The sequence below is a fragment of the Homalodisca vitripennis genome, chromosome 6, assembly GCF_021130785.1.
Source record: "Homalodisca vitripennis isolate AUS2020 chromosome 6, UT_GWSS_2.1, whole genome shotgun sequence".
Classification (NCBI taxonomy): Eukaryota; Metazoa; Arthropoda; class Insecta; order Hemiptera; family Cicadellidae; genus Homalodisca; species Homalodisca vitripennis.
In genome coordinates, this window is record NC_060212.1 from 144,680,407 (window position 1) to 144,695,338 (window position 14,932).

A 14,932-nucleotide genomic window follows, 5' to 3' on the forward strand; every position below is an offset into this window, starting at 1 on the left:
CACTACAGTTCCACAAGTTTTTAAATATCTGTTGATTGATGATGGTTCTGCGCAGCAAGGCCGAAATACTGTATTTAGTTACAAATTTTGTTCACATTGTTTTGAACATGGTGTGAACTGAAACTGATGTGAACTTAAGATGATTAATGTCTACATTAAATTTTGGGGATGACATAAAAGTATTTCACATCAATATAAGAAGTACGAGGTGTGTCCAAAAAGTATCCGACCTTGACGTCTGGCATGAACTGACGTTACTCGGCAGCAACGGCAATCTGGTCCCCTTCAAAGTACTCCCCTCCACAAGCCCCTACCTTATTCCAACGCTCCTCCCACTTTCAGAAACACTCCTTAAATTCATTTTGCGGAATGGCTAACAGGTCCTTCGTCGCATTTTGTTTTATTTGTTCAATATCGTCAAATCTTTTTCCTTTCAAAGGAATTTTCAATTTCGGAAATAGCCAGAAGTCATAAGGAGCTATGTCAGGACTGTAGGGAGGCTGTCGTAGTTGGTTGATGTCGTGTTTGACCAAAAAGGCTGAATAAGATTTAGTGGTGCAGGATTTAGTCACGGCTTGTCCACAGTTCAGGTCGTTTCCTTCGCACTGCATCTCGTAGCCACCTTAGGACCTCAAGATAATACTCCTTCTTCACTGTCTGGCGTTTTGGAGCATATTCGTGATGAACAACGCCATCCTGGTAAAAAAAAAACTGTCAGCATTGTTTTGACATTGCTTCGACTTTGTCTTGCTTTTTTCGGCCGTTGCTCTTCGCGAGTTTTCCACTGTGAAGATTGAGCCTTTGTTTCAGGGTCGTAGCCATAAACCCATAACTCATCACCAGTAATAACTTTTTTAAATAGCCCTGGGTCACTTTTTATCAAATCCAGAAATCCAGATTGTTCTCTGCGATTTCAAGTCGAACAAATTTTGCCGAAACACGGTTAATTTTTAAATCTTCGTGTAAAATGTTACAAACTGACGATTTTGGTATTCCTAAATCTTCTTCCAGCTCTCGGACAGTCAATCACCGGTTTTCATTAACTGCTGCACGAACATGTTCAACATTTTCAGTGTTTCTGGCCGTTGAAGGCCTGCCAGATCGGTCATCACTCTCCACTGATATGCGGCCATTTTTAAACCGCCTAAACCACTCTTTTATTTGTGTATCGCCCTTAGACACGTCAACATAAACTTTCCGTATCATAGTAATCGTCTCTGATGCTGAATGGCCAAGTTTTTGGCAAAATTTAATGCAAATGCGCTGCTCAACACGTTCAGTCATATTGAAATGCGACGCACACACACGGCAGTACTGTACAGAACAGAGCGCTGTGACTCACTGAGTGACCGGATCGTATTCAATGCCTAATATGGGAAGGAGTAGGATCGCCCCTCCCCTCCAATAACCGGTTCGAGCTATTCGGTTACACCGCGGCCGCCTACTGGTCGGCGGTCGGATACTTTTTGGACAGACCTCGTATTCATAAACACTATAATGAAATTCTAGTATTTATACAGTCTATGAACGGGAATTATATTTTGATAATCTGGACTGAAATATGGATTAAGACTTTAGAAGAGCAGCAGTATGTTATTTCAGGTTACAACATGTTAATACAACCAAGACTTAACCAGGCTGGAGATTTTTTTATGTATGTGAACACGCAACTCACCTTTGACCACCAACTAATAACACTGCCTACTGTCAAGATGATTAAACTGGAAGTGCTTTCATCCACTAAGTTTCAGTTAACTAAGAAATTTGGAAAACATATTGAAATTGTCAGATGACCCATTTTTAATCCTAATTTGTATATGTATTTTCTTTATAGGGCCAACAAGGCAAACTCATATATGGCAATGAAAATGTCCTCAAGTTGATGATTGAAGTTGTTTTCTGAGACCTTTTATACATACACATTTTTATCGGAACTTCAGGGCAGGCAAACTGGACTATTGTGTTGGAAATGTAATTGATTCAAATGAGAAAAGCATGTTCTTACACACGCACAATCTGACATAACAATCAGTTCAAATTTTATATAACCTTTGAATCTCTTAAATATGGATACTGAAATAGTATATACCTGATATATGACTACTTCTGTTCGAAAAATATTGTATGGCTCTAGCGTATTACATCATAAATGATGTAACTAAGAAGACTATGACGTTCGAGTTTAAAAACTGTGTGCGAAGTTGCAGGTAAGTGCTAGTGTATGATGAAAACAAATGTAAAAGTACCAAAGTACTGTACAATGTGAATAAAGTAACCAAATATATTGAAATGGCTGAAAACTTATTATATAAACATGAAAATTAAACACACAGACTTATTTATGAAAACAAGAAAACATAAATATATTTAGTCTAAAACCGATTGTCAAGGGAATAAAAGGACTGAACCGGCCGACAGGGGTGGTGAAGAGAGTTTGCAAGTGATAGTGGTATGCACGGTAAGTCACGTCAACAACATACTCAGCAATATGCATGATTGATTTCAGGTTTTATCAACAGTATAGTTCAATACTTAGTGAAGCTGTCGTTCAGAGTCATGCGACCACAATCCAAGTACTCCAGCATGAGTACGAGCACATTTCACAACGATTCCACCGGGATGCCAACTCCCGTTATCTCCCTGGGGAACCATGAGGAGTCGCCACCTTCCACTGTCGTCCCCACAGAGTCATGAGAAGCACTGCAACAACCACACTATTAAGTATTCAACATCTTCACTTCACCTGTCCTACCAGAAAGAATCTCCTACTAGCTCAAGAGTTTTTCTTCAACTCTCTTCCACTGTTTTAATTTAAGATGATGAATAACCTCCACCGGACTCCACCTTTATTTGATAACTCAGTCTGCGGTACTGCTTACTATTATTCTCCTGTAAATAAGTCAAGCATATAGATATGTTGTATATAATTAGGTATTGTAAATATTATAGTGTTTTGTGAGACAAGAACAGGAAAAGTGTGGTATCTTTTACCTCCCATTTCAGACAAAATTCACCCATAAGGCATTTATGTGAAATTACTACAGGAATGATACAACGTTTACGCTCTTTCATGCTTAATTGTAATTTTCATCATGAGCAACACATTGTATTTTGTTGATTTCTTTAACTTTAAACGGATTTGTTAATATTTATACATCACTACACTAAACTTCACATCTGATTACTGTATATACTGTATACAGATAAAGTATAAAGCTAAAAAACATGAATTGATAGAGAACAAGTTCGTGCAAGGTACAACGATGAGTGTATTGTGTTCTGAAATTCAAATCCAGTTGGGCTTTTGGGAAACAATAGTTATATTTCTCGGAATGTTAAGAGTTAGCTAAAAGTTATCTAAGGTAGTAGTAGTAGAGGAACAAAAATCTATAAATGAAAAAATTACTTTGAATTAAATTGTAATTTAATAATTATATAAATTCTGATAATATTATCAGTCCAGAAATTCAAAATTTCAACAGCCAGTACATAGGCTGCAATTATAAGGTTTGTGCAACAAGTTTGCAACGTAATGAAGAACATTTTACACGTTTGTTGTAAAAATGGTCTATTGCAAACAGACTTGACACGTTGCAAATTTAAATGTTTGTTTCCACTAAATTATGGTAAACAATGTAGCTTCCTTTGACCTTTTTTAATAATATGTTTCACCCCATTCCCACTCTGAGCAATGATGGCTTGAGATCACCTTATCTGCTTACGGAGTACATGGTAGGCTGTAGTATAAGTTTGTATGTAGCTATATAAAATATTTTATTTTGTCATTCATGAAGTCTCTCAGAGCCTTGTACATCTCTGATACAAACAGAATATTGCATTCTTTGTTAAAAGTTTGTTATTGACGATGGAAGGATTGAAAGGGTAATAGAATTTCGGACATTTGCCATTGTTATATTTAAAAAAAAAAGTACAACACTACATTTCCAGGATTGAATGATACAACACTATTCAATCCTCGAAACATAGGGTAATAATTTTTTATAGAATATTGCACTTATGAGAATTTTTAACTAAATCCTGTATAAGAATTGTCACTTCCTAAAAACACTTTACCGCTATTCCTTGCTCTTGATCTAAACCCGAGTGCAGCGGGGAAGACGGTTGAGGGCCTGGCCTGTACAACCATCACTTTGCCTCAGCCACCCGTGGAACTAACACAGACCTTCACTATCATGTCTGAAGGTACGGAGTTTGAATCTTTAGATGGACACATCAGTCTGAATTTTGTTACTTTCTTCATGTTACCAAATTGTTTTTTGAAAAAACTTAATCTCCCTTGGTTTGAGTAGTTGGTGTATCCTTATCTCTTTTTTGGTAGTGAAAATTTTTTTAAACACTCGGCTTGGTGTGCCTGGTTTTTTACTGTAAGTCATTTAATTCCCTTAGGACATTTCTGGAGGTAGTTGTCAGAGTTTGTGGCCTGTCTTTGCGGCGCTACTTCTTTGACAGTAAAAGCTTATCATTACCATCTCTTCCTTTGATATCTTACTCTCTGATGATACTGGTAGGCAGGAACTGTGTCTCCGCTGGATAGGAAGACTCGAGATGTGGCGAGTTGCGATACTGGGGAGTGCTGAGCCAGTCAGAGTCTGTGGGAACATGGCAGCGGCCAGCTTTGAGATCAGCCAGATACTCTGCTGAACTTCTCCTTCTACCTTATCTTCTCATGGAAACACCTTGCCTATACTGTATGAAGGAACCGTTCTGAAATCCTGTTATCTTTTCAAACCTTCCATCATCAATAACAAACTTCAAACAAAGAATAACAACACTACTCAATTCTTTTCACTGTATTCACACAAGCATACCTACTATCAGCTGTTAAAAATCTATTTAATATGGTATATTTTTGGCCAAAAAAAGAAAATAGATATAGCAATTTGTTTTTTCTAGATAACAAAATTTTATTGGTAGTAGACAAAAACTTGGTTGGAATAGTTTTTGATTATATCACAAGAAAACCGCACATGATAGACTGCAGGCACGTGTATATGGACATCAAAGAGTATGTCGAGGTCTTGACATTGTATAGATTGCATTGCACTATACAATGTCAGACCATGTAAAGGGGTTAATCATGAAAGTATCAATCATACTATATCACTGAATTTTAAAATTACAAAAAAGCGACGACCTGTAAACTCTACTTTACAAACTATGAAGAGTTGCAACGGTTTTCTTTTAATTTTAGTTTTAGTATTATGCAAAGCAATATTATACAGTAGAACCTTACTTTTAAAATATTGTCATGATTGTGTAACCACATATTTTATATTGTTAAACCAACAGATAATTTTTAATTTTGGAACACTGATTAATACAACTTTTCTATTTCCTAGATTATCCATTCTTATTAATCAGTTCTTCAGTTACACATATAGCCTACTATATCGATAATCGGCTGTGAATAGCATCAGAAAACTTATATGTATTTATATTGGTTTTGTAAATAAAATTTGTTGAAAACAATTGTTTTTCTTTATTTCCTTAGAACTATAAACACCTATGACTAAATGCATGTTGCCATTTTAAATTAATATGTCTCAATATTAGTAATTCCATTTTTTACTAAACTATCAACAGATAACACATTTTTTTGTTGAGAGGATGAAATTATTGGTTGTCCTCTCAGCTCGTGGGGCCCTCATTAGTGGTTACGGCTCAGAGAGTTATGACTATATCCTGTCCCTCAGCTGGTCAGGCCACTACGTATGGCCCATTTTACTGCACAGTTATAAAATCCAATCCTTATCCAGGTATGGCTGGAAAGTGCTACAATCTCACAGCCAAATAAATCAAATACATATTCCACTATTTGCAGCACATACCATAGCAAATAATGTTTAGAGATGTTTTTGGTAGATTCTGTATTACAAAATCAGCCTATTGCAATATTGTTCTTGTGATAGCACTTATAAAACATTTCTCCATAACTTCACCAAACATGATCCCCAGAGCCTAAAACCAACCTCCTATTTTATAAATTTATATATATTTATTAAATTTATATATATTTATTAAATTTATATAATTAGCAATAGCCTAATTTAATTTTCAATAAACATTAAATCGCTAAAAGTACTTGCTCCGGGACTCGAATCTGGGTCCCTCACTTGCCGGAGAAGCATGTTACTAACACAGAGCCCTCACTTTTTACGATTCAATTATTTTGTATTTGTTTCTATTACATATGTGTTTAAATAACACATACGCATACAATACCTCCAAATACTATTCCTTAAATCCCTACAGTTCCTGATAGGATGGTCAAAAAATTAAACACCTATTCTGTCTTCAGAGTATGGGTTATGACGGTTAATCATTTTTTGGTTCAAAACTTAAAACCCATCAAAAATTACTGCACCTCTTTAATTGACCACTAGTGATGACATTCATAGAAAAACATTTACTATTGATGACCCATTATTAATGACTCTAGCAAGTGAGAAAAAAAGAGCAGAAAGAGAGATTAGCCTAGATCTCTGTCGAATGGCATTTATTTCATATTAAGCTTATATTGGAATCTATTAATTTTTATTTGGTTGCATTTGTGTTATTTATAATAGCATTAGTTTTGAAGTGTCCAAAAAACAAGAACGGAATAAAGAACAGTTTCCGCTTAGGACTACTTCATTAATTTTTTGCTAATTTAATTATCTGGACACTTTTATACAATTTTAATAAAATTCAAATGATTAGTGATGACAAGTTAAATAATTATCATCTTATGGTTACAAAATAAAGAATGTAGGTCTTAAGCGAAAACATACTCAATTTCTTTGATGATCAGTCTTTAGAAATAATGGCATGCATGAATAAACCTTATTTTAATTAATCTTATAAATAGAATTGATTTTAGGTCACAGGAAAGAAGAATGTTGAGTGTAAGTAACAAAACAATATTATTAATCAATAAATGTTAGTACACTTGTACAATAATAGATCATTTCAAATTACTAGAGAGAATAGAACCATAATACCTAAAAGTACAATCTTTAATAACAAATTAATAATATTATGTACTGTATTAGGATACTACTGTATGAGCTGTTATTATAGCTTTAGGATTAATCAAGGCACACCATTCAGTAGAGCTCTTCCGGAGATGACAATGTCGCCAACTGTTTTACAGCATCAACGGAATACAAAGCAAATGCATCCATTTTGTTAGTTATTAATACATAATTTTAACACTTTGATGACTACAGTTTTTGGAGCGTGTCTCTCTGTAGACTACACCCAGAATCTACTTTTTCTCCGGTACATAGACAATTTTACACATGTAGTCTCTCTCCCGACTATGGCCATAGCTGCTACGAATAAAAATGTTTACCTCTGTGGACTGAGGGTTTTAAACAGTTTTTAAGATAATATAAGAGGATATCCAGCAAAGTGGCTTGAATAAGTTCTCTGACTTCCATACCAAAAAGATAATTTTCCATATCTTATTTCCAATAAAATCAACGGTTTAAAAAAAGTTCGTTTTATTTATAAATAATTGAGTGTAGAAATATGGTTACAAATACTGATAAAAATACAATAGTGAGTTTAAAAAGTTAGTAAAAAAGCTTATATTTACTAGGACAAAGTTACAAGTAGATCGGTTAAAGTTAAAATAATGATAGTCCTGTATATTCAGTTATATTGGGGTTTTAAGAATTTGCAACGAGACCTCAGAAAGTTCCAGAAGGTCCACAAAACTTATCTTACAACTGAATACTCAAAGAAATAATAAAATTTGATGAATACAGGAGAGGGTGGCTAATGCTGAGGACTGACTTTCAGTGACCTTTGAAGCAAAAAGAAATTAGTAACCTTTTCTTGACACTCATTAAAAAAAGCAACATCTTTACAAAGCGATATTATAGGACATATTTCACTAACGAAACTGGGAAATATATGCATAAATTGAAGAAACAATAATCCTTTTACAACAATAATCTTACCTTACTGTGTTTGTTGTGTCCAACAGCCCAAGCAATTTTAATACATAACATTTTGATACTCGTAAAAAGTCAAAGGTAATTTTAACTGGCGAAATCCCAAGATAAATACAAACTAAAATCGAAATATTACTGACAAAAAAATTATAACTTCTTTATTTAGTAATATAGCTATGCTTTTTTATACACATACCAAAACAAAATGTTTTAGCAATCAGTATACTGCCTATCAGCAACCGGTATTCCCGGTTTTCCTGGTCACTAGACACCCTGAATAAAAATAAATATTTCATAATCAGATTATTTGAAAGGATATATCATATAATATGTAAAAAAAAAACAACTACAGTTTTAGGAAAATACAAATGTAACACTAGATTAATTTAAGTTTAAAAAAATAAAATTCAATAAATTACATAAAAATTATATTTTTATTTTTACAAACAATGGGTTTTTAAAAGTACATATTTAATAAAATTTATTAGTAAAAAAATTGTTAAAAAATATTATTACAAAAATAAAACTGCCTTATTAGTAGATAAGTTCTAAAAGTTAATCTCTATAGATTGTTTTGGCGTGATACACCAGTAGCATGGCAAATGTCCATTATGTATATGTTGCCAGCCCTAAAGAAAAAAAATTCCCTAGTATCACTTCTATTTAAACCTGTAAAGTTTATACCCCTATATTTCAGGTTGTTAATTTAATATTGAAATAAATCTTTAGAACATAAGTCCATAAGGGCATAGTCTCCAGATAGAGGCTGTGCAGAAATCCTTCAGACGAGAAAAAACCTGCCGATAGCCATAGTCTGGTGAGAGATGATACACACAAAATGCCAGAGGAGAAAACATGGCCTCCGTGGAAACTACAGGCATAGTCATCAAAGTGTAAAGGCATGTACTGTAAAGCATATTCAAATATAGACAGAAAATGGTGTTAAATTTTATATTTATGCGCATGGAGGCAAACATATAAAACTTTTAGTGTTGCAGAGTATAAACCATGCATGTTTGTTTGGTTTTATGATACATACATGTACAACAACAGCTGACTAAAACCTGCCTCCCTTAATTTTGGGATGAGGAAAAGAGGACTTCCACTATGTGCTCCTCGGAGTGCAAAGGTCCATCCTAAATTCAGAATGCACAAACTATAGTATACTATTATATTTAAAATATATCTCATAAATAACAGTTAACATGTTCACGATGACGTGTACCCCATTGGGTACACGTAATATTTCACAACAGCTGCAGTTACACACTGGGCTTTCGTGAAGCATGTTGTGCGCCTGATAGGGTACACGTTGCTTTGCATTTCCTTATTGTGTTTTTAATGTTTACTTGTCTTTGTGGTTTGTTAAATTTGATCTTGTGCTTAAATAAATATCTCAGACTATAGTGTACCCCCTCAGGTGCACAATTGCTTAATTTTGAAGATAAATTAATTTTTAGGTACTATTGAAACATTGAAAAAACATATCAAAATATTAGAGATGTAGCCTTGAAAAGTGTTTTATAAATATGTATAACACAATATAAATAAACCTTTTAACACTTTTTTTGTAAACTTTTATTTTTGTTACAATGTACATTTTGAAATCTGTGATTTCATCTTCAGGTACTAACTAAGGTTAAGTTATTTCATTATTTCACAGACTTTGAAATGTACATTGTAAAAAAAATAAAAGTTTACAAAAAAAGTGTTAAAAGGTTTATTTATATTGTGTTACACATATCAAAATAATTTGTTGAGTGTTAAATGAGTATACTTTTCTCCTTATACTTAGGCGTTTAAAGTAAAAAAATGATTACAGATTTTTGCCATTATTATTGAAAAATTTGACGGCAAATAAGAAATTCGGAATATAAGCCGTTGTCGCGAATGTGTTAAAACAACCAATATACAATACTAATTTCACATTAAAATTCACTAATTAATGAGATAAATGATGGCTTCTTGTAAAAAAAATAATTTTTAAGTGCTAATGAAAAATGTATACAAATTTACTAAATATAATTTATATTAAGTTACATGTTTATAGTTTCTATATTCATTATATGTTGTAAAAAACCAACCATAAAATTTAATTTTTTTTAAAAAGTATTTGATCCAGAAAAAGTAGACATCTAGTACATGACAGGAATCCAGCTTCCTCGTGACCAACTTTGTTTTGTTCATAAATGTTTATTAGTATTAGTTTCTAACATATTCACTATGTCTACAATGTGTACATTTACATTGTCACATAAGTGTAGTGCAATAACAACAAAGTATACAATGACATTACTGTAGATTTTATATTATTTGATCATAACAAAGGCTTAAGTAGAACTACAAGTAGATCACAGATAAAATGGTATATACAGCACAATATTTGGTTTTAAAGAAATAAACTAAAGTAAACTGGAAGATACAATGATTATTTTTATCTGTAGAGTGTATCCTAATTTTTGAACTATGTCTAAATTTAACATAAAAAAGTTTTATATTGACTGCTAAATATTACACTTCTGTATAACATACATTTACGGCTATTACAAACTTGTTTAGTATCCACATATGTTTATATCATCCAACCAGTTCGTTCTCTATTTTTTTATCTAAAATACAAGAAGTAAATACCAAGTAAATTAAAGTAATTTTCCCCATTTTCTATTCAAAAAGATTTGACAGTATGTTTCTGTGTGCAAGGAATTTTATTTTTGGATCTTGTGGTAACATTTTCTACCAGTTTGGCTGCCTTACATTAATCAATAATTGAGCAGTGAAAGACCTCCACTAAATTCTTCTATATATTGTGAATTATCTGCACTTTTACTTGTTTGTTGATTGTGAAAAATAAATCTGCTACCATGAGGTTTTTTTTTATTTTATGGTGCCATGAGCACTTGTCATAAGTAGTAAGTTTTCACAATTAATATATTATTTAAAAACTTTCTTGATAAGCAGTACCTCTTCATAAATGTTTTTTAATACTACAGGTTGGCTACTTTATCTTAGAAGTTTTCTTATCGTTCTAAAAACAAAGTTTTTTAAAAAATCTTTAGAGAGGCAAAAAAGCATGGTTTTCACAAAAAGATTACACAATTGCTGAATATTTTCATGACCAATTTCTTTTCCAAAGTCAATAATGTAAAAAAATTGTGGTACATAGAAATAAAGCTATTCTAACTAGTAACTTTGGTGTGCTTAAGTCTCGACAAACACTGACAAATGATGCCACAATCCTAATAAAGAAAAGTAAAAACGATGCAATTAGAAAACCTCTTTTATCTGCACATTTATGAAACTGAAATGAGAGGAACTGACTTTTTAGATATTATTTGTATATTTGTGAGGGATTAATTTCTAAATAAATTGGCCAATCATCTGACCTTTTTATCTCATTGACATTTGTCTTGTTAGTGACAGACTCATCTATTTTTATATTTGTGTAAAATTATACAACATTAGTTTATAGGTATAATTATATCTGATTAATTGGTTACTCTCACAAACACCAATTAAACATTTATTAAAATCCAGAAAATTTAACAGAATTAATAACAATTTACACAGAGATATCACAGGATATTCACAACACTAGTGGTTTACAGACAAATTGAGGACATTACTAACATAATGAAATTGTCACCTGTATTCAAGGCAAATGCAATTGCCCAACAACCTATGCTTAACCCATTGCGGATCACTGACGAGCTGTGCTCGTCACGCAGCGGCCGGGCCTAACGATGACGAGCTCAGGTCGCAAAAGCGGTCTGCTTTTAAGTTTCCCTCCAAATAGTTCTATCAATGTCTGATAGATTGGGCGATCGTCTTCACTTGTCAACTAAGAGTGTTTAACAACGGTCTACTTTCAGAGTTTTCAAAAGTTTTATAAATATCCTACAGATTGCAGTTGTATGTCGAAGTTGAAAAATCATTCATATGTGTTTACTCTCTGCTTTTTAGCGCTTCTGATTGGTTGTTTTCCTCAGCTGTTATTATAATAGTAACTAGTATTGCATTTTATGGTATAATTTTCGTGTCATAATATGAGCTGATCGAAATGGAAAACTTACGATCGTCTGAACTTGATCAATATTTATTACAATAGTTTATAAACAATGTATTGTATTTAATTATTTTGTTTTTAAGAATATAGATGGAGATATTTTTATAAACCGGAATCCAGTTCAACGTACATATGAAGTGAGCACACAACAGCGAGCGATACGATGTGGCGCACCATTGCTGTTCGTTCGGCCGCTGACCGTAAATTAATTCGTGCCCGCGCCCCAAAACAATACGATCCGCAATGGGTTAATGTGGTAAACACTATAGGTTGTATTGGACAGAACAGTTTTTGCTAATAAAGCACTTAAATTTATAATGGAAGCATTAAAAAACATTATTTACTGGTAATGAAGAATTATGTCACAAATTACATGGTGCAATAATTTTTCAAATTTAACATGCACCAAAAATATTGAGCACATCTGATTTTCTTCAATCCTAAGAAAACTTTTACATTAGGGTTACAAAACATTGACAGCTGTCCTGAGTGAAGGCACAAACAAAAAAACATTTCCTTCAGTTGCAACAACTGACTTCCACATTATATACTCAACTTCCACATCCGTATCCTGACCACCAGCAGCTCAGACAAGACTCAAGAATTCTCATTCATCATGTCACTAAGAGCATGGAAAACACATGTTCAAAAATATGAAAACTGGAATGACTTTTGTAACTATCCCATTCCATTATCAAGGCCTTCACACACTAAAACTAATCTAACAAAGATTTAACTAGTAAATAGGTAAGTAATCATTATTCCCATGATGCACTAATTGTTTTAGGAAAGCCCCATACCGATGTTACTTTTATACATTTTAAAATTGTATATTTATGTTTGCATTACTAAGAGAATTTTAGTTTTTAACGATTCAGACCAATTTGAATTTGTTGTTAGGATAATTGCAAGAGGTCCAAAATTTGTATAAACAATTACATTGCTCTAATTATTCAATTGGCATAACTCCCTGTAAAACTGTTAACTTTACAAATAAAATCAGAAATATTAGATCATGTTCAATTCCATCATTATTGCATTACTCCAATTTAATCCAAGAACTTTAATTTCAGTTTTTACACTTCAGTCACTAAGGTTTTTCAACGTTATTGTAAACTAGCAGTATCATTGTTTTTGTATCTTGTAATTTATTAATTTTCCTATTGACAGTGTGGTATTTTGTTAATATCAATAGATATTTCTCCTAGATATATGTTTGTTTATTCTCAACTCAACTTAATCTAGCTTTTTTATCTCATTTATAGACTTTGGCCTCTGCCTAAAATACAAAATCTTCTTTTCAACAATTGAATCTATGAAATGAAGAGGATATAGTACTTAAAAATATTGTTCATTGATGAAGAATTAAAGTGTGTTAGCTTCTTCCATATTTATATTAAAAAAAATTAATTTATTTACACTGCCATTAATAAGTAATTAAATTGTAAGTTTCTTTTTTAAGTAAATTACACATATTTCATATAAATAAGATTGTACTGAATATTAAGATCTAGGTTTGCATTTAATTTTCACAAATATATATCATAAAAAACAAAACTCAACTGTAAAATAAAAATTTATTGTTTATTGCAGTAAATGTAGTTAATATCGTATTTACCCTCCGACTGCCATGCAACGGATATCCGTTGTTTGTTTTCGTCCCCTAAACGTCAATCAACTGATATTCGTTGATTTGGACTACCCACTTAATCTCATATGTTATAGTACGTAAACAATCGAGGATTGATGTGATTCATATACCATTGGAAAGGTAAAGAGTTGCCGAACACAGCACTGGTTTTTTATTGTTCTAAAACATTGTACTACTTTTAGTTTTTGCACTAAAACTAATTTATTTACCCAAAAAAGTCATAAAGAACTTTACATTTTCTGAAACTAGACTAAATTTGTGACCTTTACGGCTATTTTGGAATTTGAAATTTATATACTGAACCATATTTTACAGGTACATCCCCTCTCTTTTACATAAAAAAAAAAATTCCTCACTCACCGTACAAATTTTAAATGAAAATATTTACCACAGTTGCAATCATTGTATGAACAGTACTTTTTACAGATTTTAGAAAAATATCTTGCAAAACTGGGAAAACGGCTTGGCGTTTATACAGGCAGTCAGAGGGTTAACCTTTTGAGGACCAGATAAAATTGTATGTGAGCCAGAAATGTAACTTGAACTAAATTGTATGGTATTAAATAATGAGCTCATGAGTGTGTTTGTTGGTCATGACTATATCTCAAGTTCTTTCCAATAATGGTTAGAGTTTTTGTACTGTCATGTTTAGACAAGCACTGTAATTATTTTTTTAAATAAAAAATTTATATAAAAATAATTTTTAAATTGTTTTATTTTTTTATATAAAATAAAACCAAATTTTGTTATTTGATAAACATTATTATTTTATTTTCAACACAATTATTATTAGTAAGAGAACAAAAGTCATTGTATTTGATTCATAAATTTAATGTCCAAACTTTTGTGAAATTTGATAACATTTCACTTATACATAGTATTTGCAAACTATACATGCTTGAAAATAAAAACAATTTTATTATGATGTGATTATTTTTTCTCATTTAAGCCTCAGCGTCAGCACAGAGTGCACTGGTTTTTGTTATTATTATTACATTTTTGGACCTCCCCGGGATTTGAACCCGTGATCTCTTGGTTAGAGAGCCGAGACTATAACCATTAGTCTACGGAGGAGGACTATGATGTGATTATACATTGGTTCCATATTCCCACAATAACAAACACAGCTGCTTACTTTAGCTGCAAAGGCAACTAAATATCATAATTTTTTATTACAAATTATAATATACCAAATAATAACACATTTTGTATGAAATTGCTATTAAATTAATATAGAAATTTATAATGATTTAATAC

At 32.2% G+C, this 14,932-nt stretch overlaps 1 protein-coding gene across 1 annotated transcript in view; it reads left to right on the forward strand.

Moving 5' to 3' along the window:
• Positions 1–5,490, forward strand: part of LOC124364981 (endoplasmic reticulum-Golgi intermediate compartment protein 2) — a 36,425-nt gene extending 30,935 nt beyond the window's left edge. The window contains 1 exon segment of the mRNA XM_046820843.1: positions 2,507–5,490. Within this exon segment, the coding sequence (XP_046676799.1) occupies positions 2,507–2,694 (188 nt within the window). The 3' untranslated portion in view covers positions 2,695–5,490.
• Positions 5,491–14,932: the final 9,442 nt, after the last annotated feature.